The sequence below is a fragment of the Haliotis rubra genome, unplaced genomic scaffold, assembly GCF_003918875.1.
Source record: "Haliotis rubra isolate DU_JTF1 unplaced genomic scaffold, ASM391887v1 Scf72, whole genome shotgun sequence".
Classification (NCBI taxonomy): Eukaryota; Metazoa; Mollusca; class Gastropoda; order Lepetellida; family Haliotidae; genus Haliotis; species Haliotis rubra.
In genome coordinates this window covers 1,576,929-1,598,830 of record NW_025767435.1, presented here as the reverse complement: position 1 = coordinate 1,598,830, position 21,902 = coordinate 1,576,929, and the positions used below count along the sequence as shown (strand labels likewise).

The following is a 21,902-nucleotide window of genomic DNA, read 5'->3' as shown; positions in this document are numbered from 1 at the left end:
GCACAATGCATGTAGCCCTTTCTTTGCTCCCTCCTTTGTGACATGGCTGGAATATACACTTTAATTCAATATCTTTTCATTGGAAATTTTAAAAGTTAATATTGAAACTGGTGTAGAAACTATCATTATCAATGAAATAGATGGAAATGGTTATGAGCTGGTTATGGGCTATTTAAGTCTGGACCAGGCTAAACCACAGTCTGAAACCATGTGTACAATCATACTGCTGACTAGTGGTGTTCCGATTAATTGAAATAATCGAAGATTGGTCAAAGTGACCAAACGACCAAGCAATCGATCACATTTTCTCATGATCGAACATAAATGATTTTGGAACTACTGTTTTAATCTTTGAAATACTTGACAGTGGAATATATCTTAGAAGTTGTCAGGGCCTGAAAACACGTTTAATTCTTAGAAAACTCACTTCACTAACTGAAAAGTCATGACTGAATATTTCTCTAAGACTCCAGGAAGTTTATGTTCATGATATATTAGTCATCACTTTAAAGTAGCAAGTTGCATCATGTTATACATTTCAGCAATAACAACCTTATATTACTGATTAATATATACATCATCAAATTTTAATTGACAAAGACATTGTTGCAGCAGCTTCAATCAAAGCTGCATGGACAATCAAATTAACCCTATTTCCAATAAATAATTTTTAGCAAGAAACCGTCACTTTGCTCCCTCAAGCTCATCACACCACTGCAGCAAGGAAGCAAGTCTGTTTGAGGTGTCATCGTCTTGAACCTGTTCCGTCAGATGGGCCAGGATGTTTCTCAGTCTCTCCATGGCAGGAGTCATGCCAAGTGACATTGCTTCACTCAACACATCCACAGCTTCCTCGTGTCTCACCATGTTGCCTGCAAGACAAGTGCACCATCTTGCATCACAATATGCAACCCATGTATGATGTTACTTAATGGTGGAAGACTTTACATCCATGTGAGGAATCGAACTAGGAATAAGGAGGTAAACAGCACAGTCCACAGGCTTAACCCCTTTAGATTGACTATTGAAATGGAGCCTGTATTGTAGCTCTATAAATCCTTACAGCAAAATTGTGAAAAACTGTGTGTGGTGACTGACGTGCAGCTCTCGACCCACTGCTTGGCTATCTGGACTTTTTTATATGTGTTTCTGATCTCAAACTTGGGGCGGTGGGGTAGCCTAGTGGTTAAAGCATTAGCTTGTCATGCCAAGACCCCTGCACCCCCCTCTGGATCCGCCTATGTTGATACCAATATAAAAAGTAAGTTTGGCCCTTTGCATAATGTGAAGCCAAATACTTCAGGTGATAATTCCCCTGAATATCTTTAAGAAAAGATGCAAAGCACTTACATAATACTTCTGCATATTCAGTGTACAGGGCAGTTCTCAGTCTGCCTGAGATATGAGGATTGTCCCTCAGATGGTGAAGCACGACATCATAGTTAGCCTCAATCTTGTTATACCTTGTACATATGTCTGACACCATCTGCGGTATGTGAGATTTTATCTCTTCATTCTCGACTAAAACTTCTTCAGCTTTTTCAAACGTTTCTGTCAATATATAACACTTCCACAGTGATGCCACGGGTTCGATGACAGGAGTCTGAAACTCTTTCAAGTCTGTCACAAATCCCTCAATCAGATCTATCCTGTGTGGAAAATGTCGAATAACCATCACAGCCAGTAAACAAAAGAAAATCTCAACATTACGAAACTTCCGCGTTCGATGAAAAAGAATTCTCAGCACACCAACACCCTCGTCAAGCCTCCCACTGTAATAATAAGCGTCTTTTAAAGCGTTGAAAAATTTGGCATCTGTTACCAGTTTTTTCTCTGTGAGGAATTCATGGAGGTCAAGAAGACACTCAGTCTCACCAAGGTTGGCCAGCTGCTGGAGGAGATCGAGGACTATGTTCTGATGGGGAATGACTCCTTCATCTACCGATTCTCGTAATAACTTGACCCCTTTCTCCATCTCCCACATGTCCATGAAGTGCCGCAGTTTCTTCTCCACAGTCAGTTCTTTTGTACTGTAAAATCTCCTCAAATCTTTCCAAACCTGCACAGCATCAGGTTTGAGTTGTGAGGCATTACTGCAACTTTGTTGCCATTGCCTTCCCTGAATACCTTGGTGTTCAGTATGGCTCATGCAGTGACTTGCAGAATACGACACCTTCACCAGATGGGAGGGGTTCTGTAAGGCAAATGTCTTCCCCAGGTTTTGTAGTGCACACTGCTTACCACGACGAAGGTTGATCCTTGTGAATAGCAGCTGAAGTCTGGGTATCAGAGCCATGTTTTACTGGTTGTGGAATGAAAACTCATCACTGAAAAATATAATGAAAATACGAATTTTTGCTGTAAATAGTGGCTCTAACATATTAGTTATATTACTTAGATTAAAGATCACTCTATTCTTTTATAATGTTACACTTAATCAGTATTCTGTATAGTAATATGAATTAAAGAGTTAAATGATCTTCAACTATATTTTAGTGGTGTAAATACATATCAATACTGCAAGCATATACACACGTAAATAGACCTAAATTTTGTTTTTGTTTGTATAAAGAAAATTATTGGCCTGTGGACAAACAAGAAAAAATCACATGTGAGAAAAATTATCATTGTTGAACATATTCAGTTATACACTGTTCTTAATTATTCACAATGCTTAATATTAATAGTGAAATATTGATTGAAAAAGAAATGTGTTCCTCAATAATTATTAAGAGTCCATCTGACATTCAACACATGGTCCTTCACAGGTGTGAGAGGGTCAACAGGTATTCCGATCGCTGCACTCTGCTCGACCAGCTGAGGACACCTTGAAAATAACAACAATATGATTCTATTCTGGATTTTAATCTTACCATTCCATTCCATGGGGGCAAAATTGGCGCAGCTGTTACATTTAACTGTCAGTTGTGTTTCTTATTGCACGTTAGATGTGTCAAGAAATTTGTTCCACAAAACAGTGCAGGTGTTGTACTTCGTACTCCACCAGTTGGTGTGGCGAAATCGAGGCTGGGGATTCCCCTTGCGTCAAGGAGCTAGACTTGGTGAATGACTCGTTTCATTCCCAAGCATGACCTAAACCATTTCTGAAAGAATAAACAATATCACAGCTCCGATCGACAACAGGGTCCCTGGGCCCGTTTGTCTTAGAATGGTTTTGGGGTTTTACACAAGTGAATCGTCACGAAATTGTGAATTGCTTTGCAAACAGACTCTGATCAGGGAGAATAGAAGACGTAATTAATTATCCCTGATGGAGTCGACGGCATATTGCAAGATTCAGCATTGTATACCATTATGTTTGCAATACCACAGTGTGTTTCCTTTAATAGATTGTTCGATATTCCTCCTGTAGTAACGTCGTTGGATTGTGTGTTATCATGCTCGATGTCGCAAGTCACGGTGCGATAACTTTAATTTTGCACACAGCGGCGTTATGCATTATTCACTCGATTGTTGCGCAGTAGGTCCTCAACACCGATAGAGCAGGCTGGGATCACCCCCATCCGAACATCTTACTTGGAAGAGTAGGGGATTTGGGTAATTTTTTGATTCGCTACCACAAGGATGAACAGAGCTCATGTAGGGCCTTTATGAGTGCATGTGCCACTGTTAAACTGGGCCCCGTCTCGCATATCGCAATATAAGCAAGTTTTCGCGCGCAAAGGGAGCCGGAAACCAGCTTAGTGCCCCTGTAAACGGAGTGCAGTAGTTTAGGCGCCGAAGTTCGCTCTGTTGAGCTGCGTCCCTTTAAATGTGCCCGAACCACGTGATAGCGGGTTCCAATCCCAGTTTCGCCCTGACCATGTTTCTTTGTAACGTTATCGCGTGTTTAAAATTAAAAACATTCACATAACGCAAGGATTACATTTTAGATATCTGCCCCAATACCTGTCTCAGCAGAGACCATCTATTATATGGTCTCTGGTCTCAGAAGGGTCTTCTCGTTCTCGCTTAGGGGGATAAACAGTTATGCTTGCTTGATTGTGCAAATACTGTTCATCCCTGTGAGATATGGTCCGGCAAGCTGGGGGATTAGCTCACCTAATTAGCCATGTGCAGTTCACCATGACACCGATAGACATTAATTTTAATTTTACTCTAAGTGAACTATGTTAACTGAACACATGTGTATAACGTTGCACTGTGGTCTAGTGCATTCATTCACCATGGCAAGCTTCATTTCATTCCAAATGGTAGAGAAGGTCAGTATTTGATATTTAGGGGTAGCAGATTTAGTATCAAGACAAGGAGAGCAACTTCTATCCACTGGATAGATGCGTTCATTACCATCTTTCCAGACACACAAATGAAGGGCTGCATGTTTCACTGTACACAAACAGTTTGGAAGAAGGTGCAGAAAGTTGGTTTGACAAGTGTGCATGCAAGGACAGTCCAGACGCCATGGCCCTTCCCCCTGGTTCCTGTTGAAGACATTAGTGACGTCTGGTTCCTTGCCCTGGAGGATGCCCCACCTGTAAGGCTATAAGGCTTCATTAGCAGTTTAGAAAATCACTTGTTTACATATATTCATACACTGAATAAAACAAGTTACAGATCACATAATTCTGGGAATAAAAACATGAAAGAGAAACAAAAAAAAGTTAGAGATCCCGTATATTGTGGGTGATATTCGTATTGGTGTGTTCCCCGTATGGGTACAATGTGAAGGCCATTTCTGGTGTCCCCCGCCGTTATTGCTGGAATATTGCTAAAAGCGGCGTAAAACCAAACTCACTCACTCACTCACTCGTATTGGTGTGTTCAGTCTTCATTACAATGTATATACATCCCTAAATATGATCCATAACTTTTATTTGTTTGTATATACGATGAAAGTGTTTCAAGTCCAAGAATTTTCTTTTCTTTTTTTTCAAGACTCTTGGCTTGCAAGCACCAAACCCGTGTGCCCCGTTAGTATCAAAACTGATTGATACCGGTCTTTGCAGTTCTTGGGTTCAAGCTGTCACACCGTGACATAAGCGAAATAGTGTCTCAAGCTGCGTTGCTAATCACTACAGTACGCTCACATGCTCTAAAACCTGCCTCAACTGGGTTCGGTCTGTCATAGTGGCCTTCTATGCGTCAAAGACTGATCAGATCGTGGCCATAGACGCTGTTGCCTTGGAAGCAGATAAATAAACAAACGTGACTGACGCTCTAGTACTGTAACCGATCTTTCGATCGATACTACCATTGTAAAAATGGTTTTCCGAATTATCGAGTTACGTTTTTGTCGTCATGTGCTGTAGGGAATATTGCATGACTGCGTGCGTGGTACTAGTGTCGCACGGAACTAGTGATTTCCGATTTCCGATATACTGATTTTATAAAATCAGTATAACGTGTGGGGTGGCCCAGTGGTTAAAGTGTTCGGTCGTCACGCCAAAAACTCGTGTTCGATTCCTCATAATGGGTACAGTGTGTGAAGCCTATCTCTGGTGTCCCTCGCCGTGATATTGCTGGAATATTGCTAAAAGCGGCATAACACCTAACTCACTCACTCTATCACTTATAATTCAGCTGTAGAGCATTATATCTTTTTATTGAAAAACTAGACCTGAAGCTGACAAAGTCAACATAAGGTGAAGGTCGGGGTTAGAATGAATCTTCAGTAACCCATGCTTGTCGTAAGAGGCGACTAATGGGATCGGGTGGTCAGGTTCGCTGGCTTGGTTGCCACATGTCATCGTTCCCAATTGCGTAGATTGATGCTCATGCTGTTGATCACTGGATTATCTGGTCCAGACTCGATTATTTACAGACCACCGCCATATATAGCTGGAAGATTGCTGAGTGCGGCGTAAAACCAAACTCACTCACTCACTATGATACGCTATGGTGTCATCATCATTGTGACGTCATGAACATATACACGGCGGTCTGTTTACTTCATTACTGTGCTTTACGTTAACAGTTGTCGTTGCATTAACAATGATGTAGAGCCCTTCAATATGCTTCCCGTTGACTGTTTACTCTATTTCGCTTAACATAACACATTATTTTACAAATATACCTAATTCAGAAATTGGTTGCAACATACACACAAACAATCAACGCGACAACCCTTATTCAACACCTCAGTATAAAATAACAACATATCAGCTATATCTATTCATGTTTCTTACCCCAATGAAACTCTGACATAATATTCAGCACTATTGATTTGTAAAAGGTGAAAATGTGTCAGCGAAGGGAGATAATCCAGTGTAAACCCTACACAGATAAGGGCATGTTTTATTGAGCACAATCAATATTATATTGACGTGGTTCGGGGTAGAATAGTTCAGTCGGAAGTTTTCTAGAGAAATGGGGCGTGTCGGACACCACTGCTTGGCATATCCCATGAACCGCCGGAGAACACTGTGGTATGTCATTGAAAGTAACAATACCACGACGTTTAGCCTACACAGGGGGTTGTGATTCTCACAGCGTATAACAATAACAAGCACTGACCGTGGTCACTCGAGCAACCTGTCTGGTATTGATTACTGGGACCAAGAAGCGTGTGGATTGCTGTGGTGATGACGTATTCGGAGAAACTGTGAATCGCAGGCAAAGGTGAGTGTCACTACTCTTCCAGCCCTGTCTATTTGTACGTGTGTAGGGAATGTGTACAGTACAGTATGCCATCAGTCGTCAGTAAATAATTTTGACATGCAAGAGAAGGATATGGTACACAACGAGCTGGTAAATTCCATACCTGCCATTGCTGACTCTAAACCATGTCGTGTCGCTAATGTAACACTCGTATCTTTCTTGTCACCATCAACTTTGTTCTGAAAATTTGTCTTCGGTCTGGAAGGGAACAGGTTAAAAATTCACTTCACATTAAACTCTTTACCATTTTGTAGCCATGTCTAGGCTTTCTGAGATAAACAAAAATATTATATTTTGAATAATGTTTGGCTCTCTCTTTATTTTCTTTACTTTTTCTTCTAATGGTTGGTGGTGGGGGTGTTTGTCAAAACTACCCGAGCTAATGCGACCCAATGCAATCAGCTTTTCCGTGGACGGCTGAACAGGATGAACATAAATGGATTTACTGTTGTTGAGTCACAACCATTGTGTATGCCCCTAACTTGCTTGTGATTTATAATACATGTAAGTGGGCGGGTTGTAATGTTATATATATTATTGTTGTGAGTAAGCCCATATATGTGGGCCTGCGATCATCCGTTAAGATCGCTTTGTGGAAAGTGATCCATATATTTGATGCATTACCGAGTAACTATTAAGGTACATGTATAGCACTAAATCAAGCATGTCCAGATTTACTATAGGTTCAGGAGTCTCCTTTAACACTGATGCTCCATTTCACTTTAATGTAGTTGCTTGCCTCTATCACAATAACATATTTTAAAAGAGTGAGTGAGTGAGTTTAGTTTTACGCCGCTTTTAGCAATATTCCAGTAATATCACGGCGGGGGACACCAGAAATTGGCTTCACACATTGTACCCATGTGGGGAATCGAACCCGGGTCTTCGGCGTGACGAACGAACGCTTTAACCACTAGGCTAGCCCACCGCCCGACATATTTTAAAAGACTAAGTTTAGGAAAGTGGTAGGAAATATGAAGGTTTGATTTTAATGAGTTTCCTTTAATCATAATATGATGATGATGATGATGATGATGATGATGATGATGATGATGATGATGAATGTCTTCCAGGTGATCGGGGACCGGCGACAAGGAGGAACGGACACACTCCAGACATCGGATGTGAACGTCCAATACGCTGACGTCCTCCATACGGGAGTGGCGTAGCTTAGTGGTTATAGCGATCGCTGGGAACACCAAATGCAGAGGCTCGATTCCCCGAATCGATACAAACCTTGGTGTTCCGCTCCATGTTGAAACTGGAATATTGCTAAAATAGCACAAACACCCTTTACGTTGCCAGCATACTAGTACAATGACTAGCGGTACCTGGGGATTCGCGTATCATCTGAAGGCAATACTGTGGAGCTGTTGTAAAGTGATGGCCGTTGTGGTAATTGCTGCACGTGCTTGTGAAGGAAACGTTTGTCCGATTACCGTAAGTGACTGTCCCTCTGCTTGTAACTGTTCAGTAGGGACTGACGCCATGTTTGTAGACTGCTCCTCCATGGGTCTCAGTGCCTTCCCGGACCGTCTTCCCAACTGCAGTTTAATCCATTTAAATATTTCACGGAATAGACTTAACACGCTGGAATATAAACAGTACATGTCCAACGTGAGACACCTTGACGTCAGCTTTAACGCCATCACGTCCATCAACAAACAATTCTTATCTGGAAATTCAGCATTGAAACTCGAGTTTTTATTACTTCAAAACAACGAATTAACTGCTGTCTCAGATGAAGTGGTTTCTCTTTTCAAGCGACTGAAACTCGTCAGTATCCATAACAACCACTGGAACTGTCGATGCGAGATATCGGATCTATATGACTGGATAATCGAGGTGAAGGCTGGGTCTGTCAAGAAGATTGAAAACATTGACAGTGTGAACTGTTTTAGTCCGGAACATCTGCGAAACACGGCTGTAGTGAAGCTGGACGAAGATGATATCTGTAGAGACCGGATTCCTATATGGATACCTATTGTCATCACAGTGTGCTGTCTCCTGTATCTAGTGATTGTGTCCATCGCCGGTTTTTGCGTCGTACAACGCAGAAGAATAAAAGTGGTTGACACCTTTCAAGACACACTGGGGAAAGCATTAGATAATACACACTGACAACCACCTGAAAACATATAGCCTTGTTAACACAGTGCATTTATTCAGACAAGAAAAACCCCGGAAGATATCAACATTTTGTTTATATGGTGATGCTAATCCAGACATGCCATTGTCTGTTCCTGACCAGAGGACAATTTGTAAAGTAACCAGTAAATAACATACCAAGAAACGTGCAAGGGTTGTCATTGCCCTTCGACCTTCACCCATCTCAGTGTGAAACGCTGGCTAGTATTGTAGCAATGTCAGCCGAAGGAATCCTTTATTCTTTTTAATGAATGACTGGTTCAACACCGCTTTTATCAGTATTCCATGTATATAAATTACAGCTTGCCATTTTAATTTGTGAAGAAAGCCCGAGGTGATGCACGTCCATCCTGTCCAGGGGATGCAACTCTGCCTCAGATGAATGACCATCCGTGCTCACTAATTCTGGCTCAGAAAGTGACATTGTATGTATTTTGTAGCATTAAATCAGACCTTGGTATATAGAGAGGGTGTCTGATAATGTGGTTCAGGGACTGTGAGACAGACTATGGTTGGGAATAATCTTACGATTTTACCTTTGGTACCTCAATTCTATATACTTCTCTACAATGACCAATGGCTGCGCCAGTTTTATTTGTTAAACTGCACGTTCTGAAGGTTCAGACGGATTGTTGTGACACTTTGAAAATGTTTGTATTCGCACATTTACTCATTTTGTTTTATGGGTGGGTTTTAAATCAGTAGTTCAGCTCCATGTACAGGTTTCAAACCCGTAGGTAACAAATGACATGGTCCCGCAGATGTCTATATCTATTTTCAGTCACTCATCTCATTCCAATAATTTTAGGCCAGAGCAGTCACGAAATAGATTAAAGACTCTCATTACAGTGTGCTCTAATCTTCCTTGCCATGAATAAGAAGGTCATAGATAGCGCTGTAAGGGCGTACTGTTGCCATGGTAAACAAGGATTCTGGTGCAGTAAGGGAGATCTGTGGAAATACTGACTTTGAATATAGGATTCGAAGTCCTCGGTGTCAAATAATTGTTTGCCAGAACAGGCTGAAGAGAGGGTGTGAATGCTTTTTGTGCCGCGTTCCGTGTTTATAAAGATATATAGCCAAATCTGTTAACCGTGCCTTTGGAGTTATTATCTGTAAATATAAAGCAACTGATGGAATGAAATATTCAACACTTCATATGCTAATCTTGCGCAGCCAATCTTACGTTACGGAGCTGATATGGGGAACAAGACTGACTAACTAACTGAGTTTAGTTTTACGTCGCTTTTAGCAATATTCCAGCAATATCACGGCGGGGGGACACCAGAAATGGGCTTCACACATTGTGCCCATGTGGGGAATCGAACTCGGGTCTTCGGCGTGACGAGCCAACGCTTTAACCACTAGGCTACCCCACCGCCCCTGGGGAACAAGACAATTTAATTGCATCAATGTTGTAAGGAACAAAACTTGTCGTTTGTGTCGGAAGACACTCTCCTTAACAAGCTGTGCGCGGGGATATGGGTTGGACTTCCACCTTACTAAGGAAAAACTACAGATTCTACGATTGTGGCGTGTGGGTTGTAACAGTGATAATGTTCGAATTAGCCATAAAATCAACACTTTGTCTCAAAAGCATCACAAATCGTGGACTTAGATTGAACCCTACTATATCTGATCCTGGTAGCTACCAGTATCTGATATAATGAATATTTCCCCGCCTGAAATGGTATTTGTTCAAGATTGGTAGTTTCTATTGGATCAACATGACTATCTGTGTGAAATGACAGAGGACATATAAATGGTAATAAACTCCGTGCGTGTTGTCAGTATAAACACTCATTCAGCACCGGAGCCTATGTTAAAACTGATGTTAGCCGGAGCGCTTTCGCCAAACTTAGGTGTGGGAAACTACCTTTGGCAGTTGAAACTGCATGTGAGATATTCTCGTCCAAACGTACCTTTAGCAAATAGGACTTGTACCATTTGTGATGAAAACCTCATCGAGGAAGAAATACATGCTTTAACATGTAGTTTCTGCAGCGATTTGAGATATGATCTATGGACCTATATGCTGCATCCCTTCACCATCCTTCCATCATCAGGCACCAGTAAACCAACTTCGTTCTCTTATGAATAACTCCTTTTTTTATTCCTTAGCCGCCCTAGTAAATAAAATGTATATGAGTCGAATGCTCCATATTAAACAATTAGACTTTGGATTGTTAATGTTCATTTTTATCTTTGTATTTTAGTCATTGTGATTGGAGTGCATGAGAGAGTGATACTCATGTATGTTTGTCTGTTTACACGTGCGTGTGTGTATATGCATGTATGTATGTTTGTGGGTATGTGTGTGAATGTATGTATGTTTGTGGGTATGTGTGTACGTACGTTGCGTGGGTATGCGCATATGTAGTATTACATTCTTTTACTTAAATCATATATTGATTTTAATATACAAAGTGTCTCGTGGGCCTATAGGCCGATTATTACTTTTACCACGCCTTTATATTTCCAAATATTTTAACTGTAACATGTGACACTATAATAAAATAGTTTTATTCTTTTGTTCTTCTTCTATGTACCATGGCGGTCTGTAGGCCAGATAAAGCGATCATTTCCAAACAGAACATCGGGCAGGACGAAACGCAATAAGGGACCATTCATAATTTATGGACCCGTGAAGATCCGGGTTAGAATTGATCTACAGAAACCCATGCTTGTCGGAAGAGGCGATTAACGGAATCGGGTGGTCAGGCTCGCTGACTTGGTTGACACATGTCATGCCCATGCTGTTGATCGCCCGATTGTCTGGTCCAGATTCGATTATATACAAAACGCCGTCATATAGCTGGAATATTGCTGAGTGCGGTGTAAAACTAAACTCACTCACTCATAATTTATGGCGCGTGTGTGTGTGTGTGTGTGTGCGTGTGTGTGTGTTGGGGTGGGTTGACTGTGTGTGGGGGGAGAGGGGATGGTGATGATTTAAGGGCGGTCACCCATTTTGTCCTGGGGAGGTAGGTGTGATCATCATCCACCTCATCGACAGCAGTCAAACCAGCACCGGGTACCCGGAGTGGGTGGTTCTGTAGAGGGTAATGTCCGAGTAACTCTCCATTCCTTAAAATAATGGAGCCGTGGGGGAGAGGCCGAGGATATTTTTAAGGAATGGGGAGTTACGAGGAGGGCGGTACATTCCCATTGGGAATATTTCTGTTATCAAAATTAAATGTCAAAATGACAAAATGAAGGTTTTATTTTGCAACTGGTTCACATCGCTCCATTCCTGAAAAGTAATGGAGCGAACAGACAATGGAATGACGTCACAAATGTAATTTAACTCTGATTAGTTACCAACCTGGTTTGTCACACGCTCCGGTTTGACAGTAGCCACGCGGAGGGTGTAGAAATCAAGTAAAACAATACAGCTGAAATGGAACAAGCCAGCAGGGGATTGTTCAGGAGGAGCTTCGACGTACGTCTTTCACAATATGATCACGATTTATGTAAAATATAACCACGCCATCGTCGGTGGCAGTGAGTCTTAGTGAGACGTCAAGTCAGCTATCACTGGCTTAATATCCAACAAACTAGATAGACAAACTTAATGTGCCTAAAAAATCCATATACTATTACAAACATCATTTAGGCATTTAACGTATTGTGAAAATCATATTATCATGCCCGCTTACATGGGTAGACAGATGTTTCAGATTCAAAATCTCCTTAAATTAATTATGAGAATCGAGTTAGTAACTACGATCAGAGACCATATAATAGATCTATTATATGGTCTCTGCTACGATGCGACGTTTCTGTGTAGACCATTATACCGTTGTCTCGCAAGAGTGTTGGGAGGGCAGAACAAAATAGAGCCCATTGCAAGTCTACATTAAACATTTGCATTCTTGTCTGGATAAACGAGTTTCACATATCCCACAATGCTAGAATAGCACTCCGTATTTCCGGCTTACCACACGTGTTGTTTGGAAAACGTTGTTCGAGACGTTCATCACAATGTTTCTCATGTATTATCTAAGCGAGGAAGGCGAAAGGGTGTACACCCTGCTGGTGAGATTCAAATTGATCATTCTAAAGGCATAGGGATCTACCAAGCTCAATGTTATCAATATTTCACGTCTGGGTTCCGAATTTGCCACACATGGACTCATCAATATCATGTCATGGTTCTGTATTTTGACTTTATTTTCGGTACATTTTGCAGGGATTGGGATAGAGAACTTTGACAATGGGTCATTTTCAGGATGATTAGCCATTTTCTGAATTTAGAATGGGCCACTGCCCTTGTATCAATAGTAAATATCATTTTTTTAATGGGCCGTTTTTTATTCTAATGTGCAAAATGGCTCATGGCCCCTGCCTTTCCCAATCCCTGCAAAAAAATTGTTTGAAGAAACGTACCATATCTGTAGTACCTGTGCCGGCAACGACCCCTTCAGCGATTATGTCGGGATCTGTTTATGTTTTTTTTACCAAGAGATTACCAGCCCAACTCCTCGTTTGAGTTAAAATATTTTTAGCAGAGAGGGTATCGAAGCCGCATAATCAGTGGTTTAAAGGTAGTAACTTCATCTCCCCCATAAGTAAGATTCCATCACTTAATAGGGAAGTGAACACGAATAAAGTCACGTTTTTGTCGTGAAACAAACCGGAAATTTCAGACTTCGTTATTTCAATACTAGTAAGAATTTGATGATTCTCCAAAATATATATACATACACCATCACATTGACGGACAGTGTATGTCAATAATAAATATAGGTTGTGATATACCAAAGTGATGTGTATGAAATAGTTTACAACAATTTTGCCATGATTTCAGAAAAATGACCCTACAGGAAAACCAACAGTATCAGCGCATCCGGCCAAGTTCTCCCCAGATGACAAATACTCCAGACACAGAGTGACAATCAAGAAGAGGTTCGGAATCCTCCCAACACAACAGCCAAAGCCAGTCATGTGATCTGTGAAAACACCCAAGTAGAGACTGAACATGTTGAAAACTGGACTTATTACCTTCCTTTTTCAGGAAGTGTCTTGAAGGTGTCAAGAGACTGTTGTTGATCAACATCATCATATTCATGATTTAAAAATCATCATGTCTGACCACTGGGCTTCATTCTCGACAGGGTCAATAATGGAGTCAAATGAGTCAAGTATGTTGCAGCTGGTAACAAATATGATCTATTAATTGTTCATCTCAGAATGGCATTTATTTCGTCAATATTCTGTTTGTTACATCACCTGAACCAGTGTAGAAATGCCTGTGTCATAATGTTGTAAGTTCACTTGTTTATCGATGGTGACACTTCAATGTTGAGGCTTTATCTTAAATTAACTCTCTCAGTGTACATCACTAGTTGTATGACTGAGCGAATAGTCTCAACTGCATTTATCGTTCATTTTCATGAAGGAATAAACAATTTTGTTAACATGCTTTGTTTTTGATTGGTTTGATTTTTTATTACTTAATACTGGAATCTCAGTGTCATGTAGTTGTAATATTGCTGAGTGTGGCAATAAAGCACAAACAGAAACAAAATTGCCATTTATTATTACCATTTGCTGTAATAATGCTGGAATATGGTGGAGTAAAACCATGTTCACTGAAGAAAAACATAAGCACCATGTTGATTCCTTAAAGATTTATTCAACACTTTATGTACAGAGCAGCAATTGACATTTGTATGTCTGTATGCAGGTAATGAGACTAGAACAACAACTAACAACAATGTAAATGCATACAAGCTATAAAATCTTTTTAACTTAAAATGTCTGCCTGTAAACAGCTGGAGGGACCAAATCATGGACGGATGATATAAAGCACTATAATGCATGGTACCTGTTCAAGCAGTGTCAACCTTAAGATAACAAACATTGATCATTGGAGTACATTCAGTACTGTAGCACTATGCACTTTTAAAAATCAGGTAAAGTTTCATAGTTTAACTATTGTACGTGACATGTTGATAGAAGGTGGTATCATTAGTCACTGTACATTAAAATGTTTGTGTAAAGGGAAGATGAAAATCATACTTTGGATTTGTGAAAATTGACCTTTTTTGGTACATAGTTCTGACAGTTTCACCTTTATGAGGGATTTCATTAAAATGTATACAACCTTTCTTATAAATTTTTTAGATCATATTCAGTGTCTAGCTATGTCAGTCAAGTCTTTATTCCCACATAGGTCAACTCCAAATATTTCATAAATCAAAATGAATATTGATGTGAGCATACTTTTATGCAAATGTTTTTTTCAAAGAAAACACTTTTTAAGGGTTTTATTCTTAGAAATATCCTAAATATCAACTGTGCATCAAGTTACCCTAAATTGTGGGTTTTTAACAAGACAATATATTTGGTCCTATTTCCAAAATAAATATATAATGCCTATTTTTAACAAAGAAGAATAAAATGATCAATGGGAAAAGGATGACTTATGGCAGAGATCGATGATGTTTAAGCAGTGTATTCATCTATGTGTAGTTTTAGGTTGTGTTACATTAAGATGTCATGGGGAGGAAAAGGATGAAAACCAGCCCTCCCCCCAAAAAATACTGGTGCTCTTGATTTAAAAGTGCTACCTCTTAGCTGAAAGTACTTTTCAACATGCAGTCAAGAACATTGTGCTTGAAAAATCTTTTTTCATAACATGATAAAATATTCACATTTAACCAAGGAGAATAATAAAAACTTACATCTGCAAAATCACAGATATTTCTGGCATCTCTCAACAATGGACGGATACTTTGGACAAGAACTGAAAGTAAAGCAGGCCCAAGTGAAAGTCTTCTCTGAGAATAAGGCTCTACACCAGTGGTTCACATTATCACAATCTTATTTTCAACATTTAAAGCACATTGATCACCTAATTCACCCTGATTGCTTGACAAAATTTCCAGTGATTCTTTTTCATAGCCACCTCCTCCATCCATTCTGTAGTTTCATTAGCCTGTGAAGATTCTGGTTCAGACGAAGTCCCCAGTGTTACAGTAGGAATCGGATAGTACTGCTCTGCTACGTGGCTGATGGTATGTCAGTGTACCCTGTAATTGTGGACCTTTGCTCATGCCTTCAGTCACTGGTTTGTCTGGTCCAGACCATATTAACAACCATTATTGACTCAAAATGTCTTGCTCATGAAACTGAACAACACCTGAGATATTAACTAATATTATTTTACACTGACATATTGTGTGGTGAGACAATCAGCACCAAGATAGATCCTTGAACACCTGTGCATTCACATGTTACGATGCAGGCTGTCACTCAGATGTAGAAACCTCGGCATAGGAAGGAGCTATTGTTTAATGCCGCAGTCAGCAATATTCCAGGTATGTGACAGCAACGGTTTTGCAGAACATTAATCTTAATAGTATCTTACCTTCCTGGGTTACTGGACATGAGGTGTTATGACATGTTCATTAAAATGTGTACATATAGGTAGATGATCAAAAGCAAGGAGACTGATAAGTAAAATACCATTCATGTATCATGTAATCATAAAGTATTGAGGCTGAAAAGGTTTTCAAACATATTTTCAGATGACGGTGCTCACTCGGACTATGCGAGGTGTTACGTCACAAAGATTGTAAATTCCCGCATGATGGCTTGTGTTTAAAATAAAGTTATGTTTTACAATTGTTTATGCGATATTCGAGACAACAGTGGTAGTTGTTGAGTGTCCGAAAACCCATAACACAACAATACTTCGGTAACAATATTCTACAAACAATTCAGCTATTTACACTACAAAGTTGACAACTTTGTACTGAGATATGAATCCTTTTAAAAACATGGCATCCCAAATATGTAATATTTTAACTTTGGTGTGTGGTTCATGACCTGTTATGTATCAAAGAGCATTTCATGAGACCGTTATACATACACGTTTCTTACATATACTACTCAAAAGAAATCAAGGAACAAACATGACTGACTTGACAGATCAACTGTGGCAATATGAAAGTATCAGTTCCTTAACTTTCTTGGAGCAGTATACTTGCAAAACAATCAATAGAATAAATACATAACCACTTTCTGTACATGGGATTATCAGAACTACATGTATAACGATAGCCACGAGGTAATGGGCACAAATAAAGGTGGGAGATATGTTACAAAACATGCACATAATTATATTCTCTACACTTATATAACACAGTAGAAATAAACAATGTGGTTCTACAAAACAAGGGCATGTAAACAATGTGGTTCTACAAAACAAGGGCATGTAAACACTGTGGTTCTACAAAACAAGGGCATGTAAACACTGTGGTTCTACAGGCTTTAACTGCATGTATATTCATAAAAACATAGACATTTTGTCTTGAGTGCAAACATTTTCACAGGAGCATGTCTTCAACAGAATCCTAGATTCATCAAGAGTATCATGTCTCTATTTGTATCTATAATCATTATGGCCCTTTCACTACCACACCTTTGTGGAAGAAGTTCATCAAGTTCCTCTCCTCCATAGAGACATTTTCTCTCCCTAATGGCGACCTGTGAAACTGGATCTTTGAACAATATTTTGGCACTGAGCTACACTGAAAATGACAGCCTTGTCTGAGTGAGTACTAAATATGTATCTATTGGATCAAAAGATGTTGTGGTTGTATTTAACTCAATATTGGTAACATTTGTTCACAACTACCTATCATTCTGATGAAAGTGAAAAATCTAGTGGCAAACAGGTCAAAGATGTTTATCAATGCACAATGGCGATCTGATAGTCTAGACAATCAAGGTTAATCTGACACAATCCTACCATTGTTTTATTAACAAAATCCAAGGTTTATATAAGAAGCATCTTGACACATGAGCCTGTGTTTTATTCACCCATGACTACAATATGTCTCACTGAAAGTAGTTCCAAGCAAAATAGTGAGTTTACATTTACGCCGCTTTTAGCAATATTCCAGCAATATCACGCCGAGGGACACCAGAAATGGGCTTCACACATTGTACCCATGTGGGGAATCGAACCTGGGTCTTCGGCGTGACGAGCAAACGCTTTAACCACTAGGCTACCAAGCAGTATCACTGTAGCCAAATAATTTTTGAGTGTCAAAAGACAGCTCCTCAAGGCCTAAAGATTATGGAAGTTATGAAAAACTCTTTTTGCAACGAATTTTAAGCACCCACACTCCTTTCGGTGTGCATCCACACTAATTCATGAATTTCATGTGTTCCCTTATTTGTGCTCTTCAGCACATTTCACAAAAGTAAATAACACTTATTAAATCATCTGATAAGGGACCGTTCATAATTTATGGCTGTGGTGTGTGTGTGTGTGTGTGTGTATGTGTGTGTTTTATGGAGAATCATGTACAATGTGAATTACCCCCCCTAAAATTTATGTACAAAGTAAGTGAAAACCCCTGCATCTCATGTACAAAGTCAATGCCCCCTCCCTCCTTCCATATTTTTAAAGCATAATTTTAAAATATTTTTATGTACAAAATTGCTGACTCCCCAGAAACGTGTACAAAATTGATGACCCCTAACCTCCCCAGAACAAAATGGGTGAACCCCCTTAAAATCATCTCCCTCCCCCAAAAAAAATTAAATTAAAAAATCCATAAATTATGAACGGTCCCTAATATAGTTAAAAGGAAGCAAAGAGACATTTACAGAAACAGCAGTAATCTAGACTTGCCAAATATCATAGACATGCATACACATGTACCTCCTATCATAATAATTATCCAAGATCCAGTCACCATCAAATCTTCGTGAGATCTCAATTTATGTCTATTTCCATAAACTTCTGGATCTAAAAGAAGCTAGTGTAACAACAGGGCCGAGGGTATTATTCAACATGGTGTGGCCATCAACACCCGGAGGATAGAGGACGTCATCTTCCTGGAAACATCTTGGATTCAGAGCCCGTTGTAGCACTATATTTTTGTGTCATATATTTTGCAATAAAGGTAAGACCCTGTATAGATGACAACTTCTTTGATACATTATGATGCAACATTTCTGTATGGATTTTATATTGTTGTCAAGCAAGAGTCACTCATGCTAAACAACAGCAAAATAATCTACACCAAAATGTATTATATATTGTATAATGATATTGACATCCATAAAGTATCATGCCTTCATTGTTACTCACTAACTTCTAAAATACCAATCAGAGAGATTATATTTTTGGCATGCACTGAGACAGAGATGTAAAAATGGTATTACATAAAGAGCATTTCATAAATAGAAAATAAAATCAATGGTATACTGACTCATGTCAATAAATCAGTGGTAAGGACGGAGAAGCACCTAATCAAGCCAAAATGAACCCTCTGTAAACACCAATAAAATCTGGACAATTCAACAAAATACAATTCTATATACAATTTGTACAATATGTACACACAAACAGATATAAAGAATATGCAATATAACATGGTTGGCATCTATCATTCTGTAACACATTCACTCCTGTGATGAAATGATAACAATGTTGCTATGACGACCACACATTGACCCAGGACATATGTCAAGCACTGTCTTCAGATATGGCTCATCCCATCTCGATCAAGTAGTTGCTATGACGACCATGAATTGGCTGATGATATATGTGGAGCACTCTCTTCAGATATGGCCCATCCCATCAGGAAAAGTAGTTGCTATGATGACTATGAATTGGCTGATGATATATGTGGAGCACTCTCTTCAGATATGGCCCATCCCATCAGGAAAAGTAGTTGCTATGACGACCATGAATTGGCTGATGATATGCAGGGAGCACTCTTTTCAATCATGGCCCATCCCATCAGGATCAAGTAGTTGCTATGACGACCATGAATTGGCTGATGATATATGTAGAGCAATGTCTTCAGAAATGGCTCATCCCATCAGGATCAAGTAGTTGCTATGACGACCATGAATGTGGAGGACAGACATGGTACATCCCATCAGGATCAAGCAGTTGCTATGACGACCATGAATGGGAGCACAGACATGGCCAATTCCATTAGGATCAAGTTATTGCTATGACGACCATGACTTTGTATATGGTATATTTATGTGGTTCTGTCTTCAGACATGGCTGTTGCTATGATGACACTGATTTTACAAATGGTATATGGAGAGCTCTGTCCTAACACACAGGCCATCCCATCAGGTTAAAGCGGTCGCTATGACGATCGTGATTTTGCAGATGGTATATGGGGATCTCTTTCCTCAGACATTGCCCATCCCATCAGGTTTCTAATCTCAGCTCCTGCAAGGAAGTAAACATTATAACAACTCATCTTATTTCCTTATTTATTGCCAATAAAGTGACTTCCAATAAGTTTCACATGATTTCACTTACATCCATTGTTATGCCCCATACCTTGAATTACAAAATTCCCCTTTATTGGGAAGAGCTCTTTGAAGAAGTAAAACTGACTACCAGTGAAGAAAAAACTGATATGTATATGATTTTGTCCTACCATTGGATATGTTCCGCTCACGCAGAGTAGACTGGAAACTAGCCATTGTGTCCACGAACTGCTGCCGCTCTCTGCCCTGGAGTGATCAACAATATTCAATGACTTCTCGGTAACATGTTTCATCTTGTTTACGTACCAAGACAAGCACCTGCAACATTTCTTAATCCTTTTGTGTTGTTTGTTGTATAACTCTCCCTCAGCAATATTCCAGCTGTGTGACACAGCTGATAACTAAGTGAGTATGGATGAGTATCAACTGACTGATACTGTCAGCAATGAGCCCTAGTCGGGACACAATGACTTGCATCAACCAAGCCAGTGATAGGTGGAGCCATCGGACCACCTGATCCATGACACATCTTAGGACCAGAATCATTTTTGATTTTGTGTCCAGAGCAAGCACTGATACAGCTTCCGGGGTACATCACAAATTAACAATATATCGAAAACAAAACAAGAACACAAAGTCATCAATATTTTCCGCAATGGCGGAATACCCTTCATTAATATGTCAACTAGGTATAATTACGTCAAATGTTTTGGAGTGTATATTGTAAAGTGGAAGGTTTTTAAGTTCTGCTCCAGAAAGGAGCACTACCACCAAATTCAGGCGAAGCCAAACTTGTGGCCACTGAAACGCAAAAAATATTTTATTCAGAAATCCAAAACTACCAAAAGACACCAGTTCACCACTAGACCTATCTATGTGTCAAATTTGGTGAAGAAATATTGTACGGCTTTAAAGTTCTGCTCCAGAAGAGAGCACTACCACCAAATTCAGTCAAAGTCGAACTTGGAAACGCAAAATATATTTTATTCAGAATTCCAAATATACAAAAAGGAAGTTTGGTGAAGAAATAGTGAACGGTTTTAAGTTCTGCTCTGGAAAAGACGAATGTGCATGGATGGACAGACGGACAGACGAAGTCCATTTTAAGACTGCAAAACGTGTTGAGGGGATAATAACAGAACATATTACCCCAATGTCTGCATGTTAATAGACTTTGCTGAGCATCTCCAATTTACAGGTGTAGTATTTCCATAATCACAATGTTTCCAACAATCTGTGTCCTTCAGACAGTGTATGCAGACAAATAATGATAACACAAAATGTCTTTGGAAGGTCTAAACTACAACATATTCCATAAGCATTTTGTTTTTTCATAGGTTCATCATCTTTAGTGCCCAGCATTCATCTGTGGGAGACGATACATACCTTCCCTGTATTCAGCTCAGTAATGGCAGTCAGAATCTGGCGCCGAGATTCGTTGTTGGAGATTCCCAGTTCCTTCAGATCATCATCGGTTAGCGTGAGGAAGGCCTCCATATCCACCTATTGTACAAATCATTGACAGAAGGGAGGTAACTCTGATCACTCACTGTGTTATTTCACAGGTATGTCAGTTCAAAAGTATGTCTGTGACAATGACAATATGTTTGATATTACCTTATTAAATACAGACTTACAACGTACACAATATCTTATAAAAATGTAATTTTTAGAGTAAAATTGATATTTTATACTTATCCTGACTCATGCTCTTTTGCTTGTCTTCTTCTTCTTGCGAACATAGTGGAACACTTGTATCTCCTTATTTGAAGCTCCCTTCAAAATAAAATCACTAATTGGTACTCACCACGAGTTGCTCCCCTTTGTCTCCCCTGGCGGGAAAGGTGTCGCCACCCTCTGGCCATGTGCTCCAC

General features: G+C 39.7%; 2 protein-coding genes across 2 annotated transcripts in view; both read right to left on the bottom strand.

The window, feature by feature from the left end:
- Positions 1-565: 565 nt before the first annotated feature.
- LOC124259352 lies at positions 566-3,029 on the bottom strand. The gene is made up of 3 exons (XM_046693474.1): positions 2,874-3,029; positions 1,351-2,327; positions 566-872 (listed from the first exon to the last, which is right to left on the bottom strand). The coding sequence occupies exons 2-3, from the start codon at positions 2,294-2,296 to the stop codon at positions 685-687; spliced, it is 1,134 nt and encodes a 377-aa protein (XP_046549430.1). The 5' UTR covers positions 2,297-2,327; positions 2,874-3,029; the 3' UTR covers positions 566-684.
- Positions 3,030-18,325: 15,296 nt separating this feature from the next.
- LOC124259372 (ankyrin repeat and SAM domain-containing protein 6-like) overlaps positions 18,326-21,902 on the bottom strand; it is a 29,624-nt gene continuing 26,047 nt past the window's right edge. Inside the window, 3 exon segments of the mRNA XM_046693499.1 lie at positions 18,326-19,984; positions 20,199-20,274; positions 21,415-21,531. Of these exon segments, the coding sequence (XP_046549455.1) occupies positions 19,899-19,984; positions 20,199-20,274; positions 21,415-21,531 (279 nt within the window). The 3' untranslated portion in view covers positions 18,326-19,898.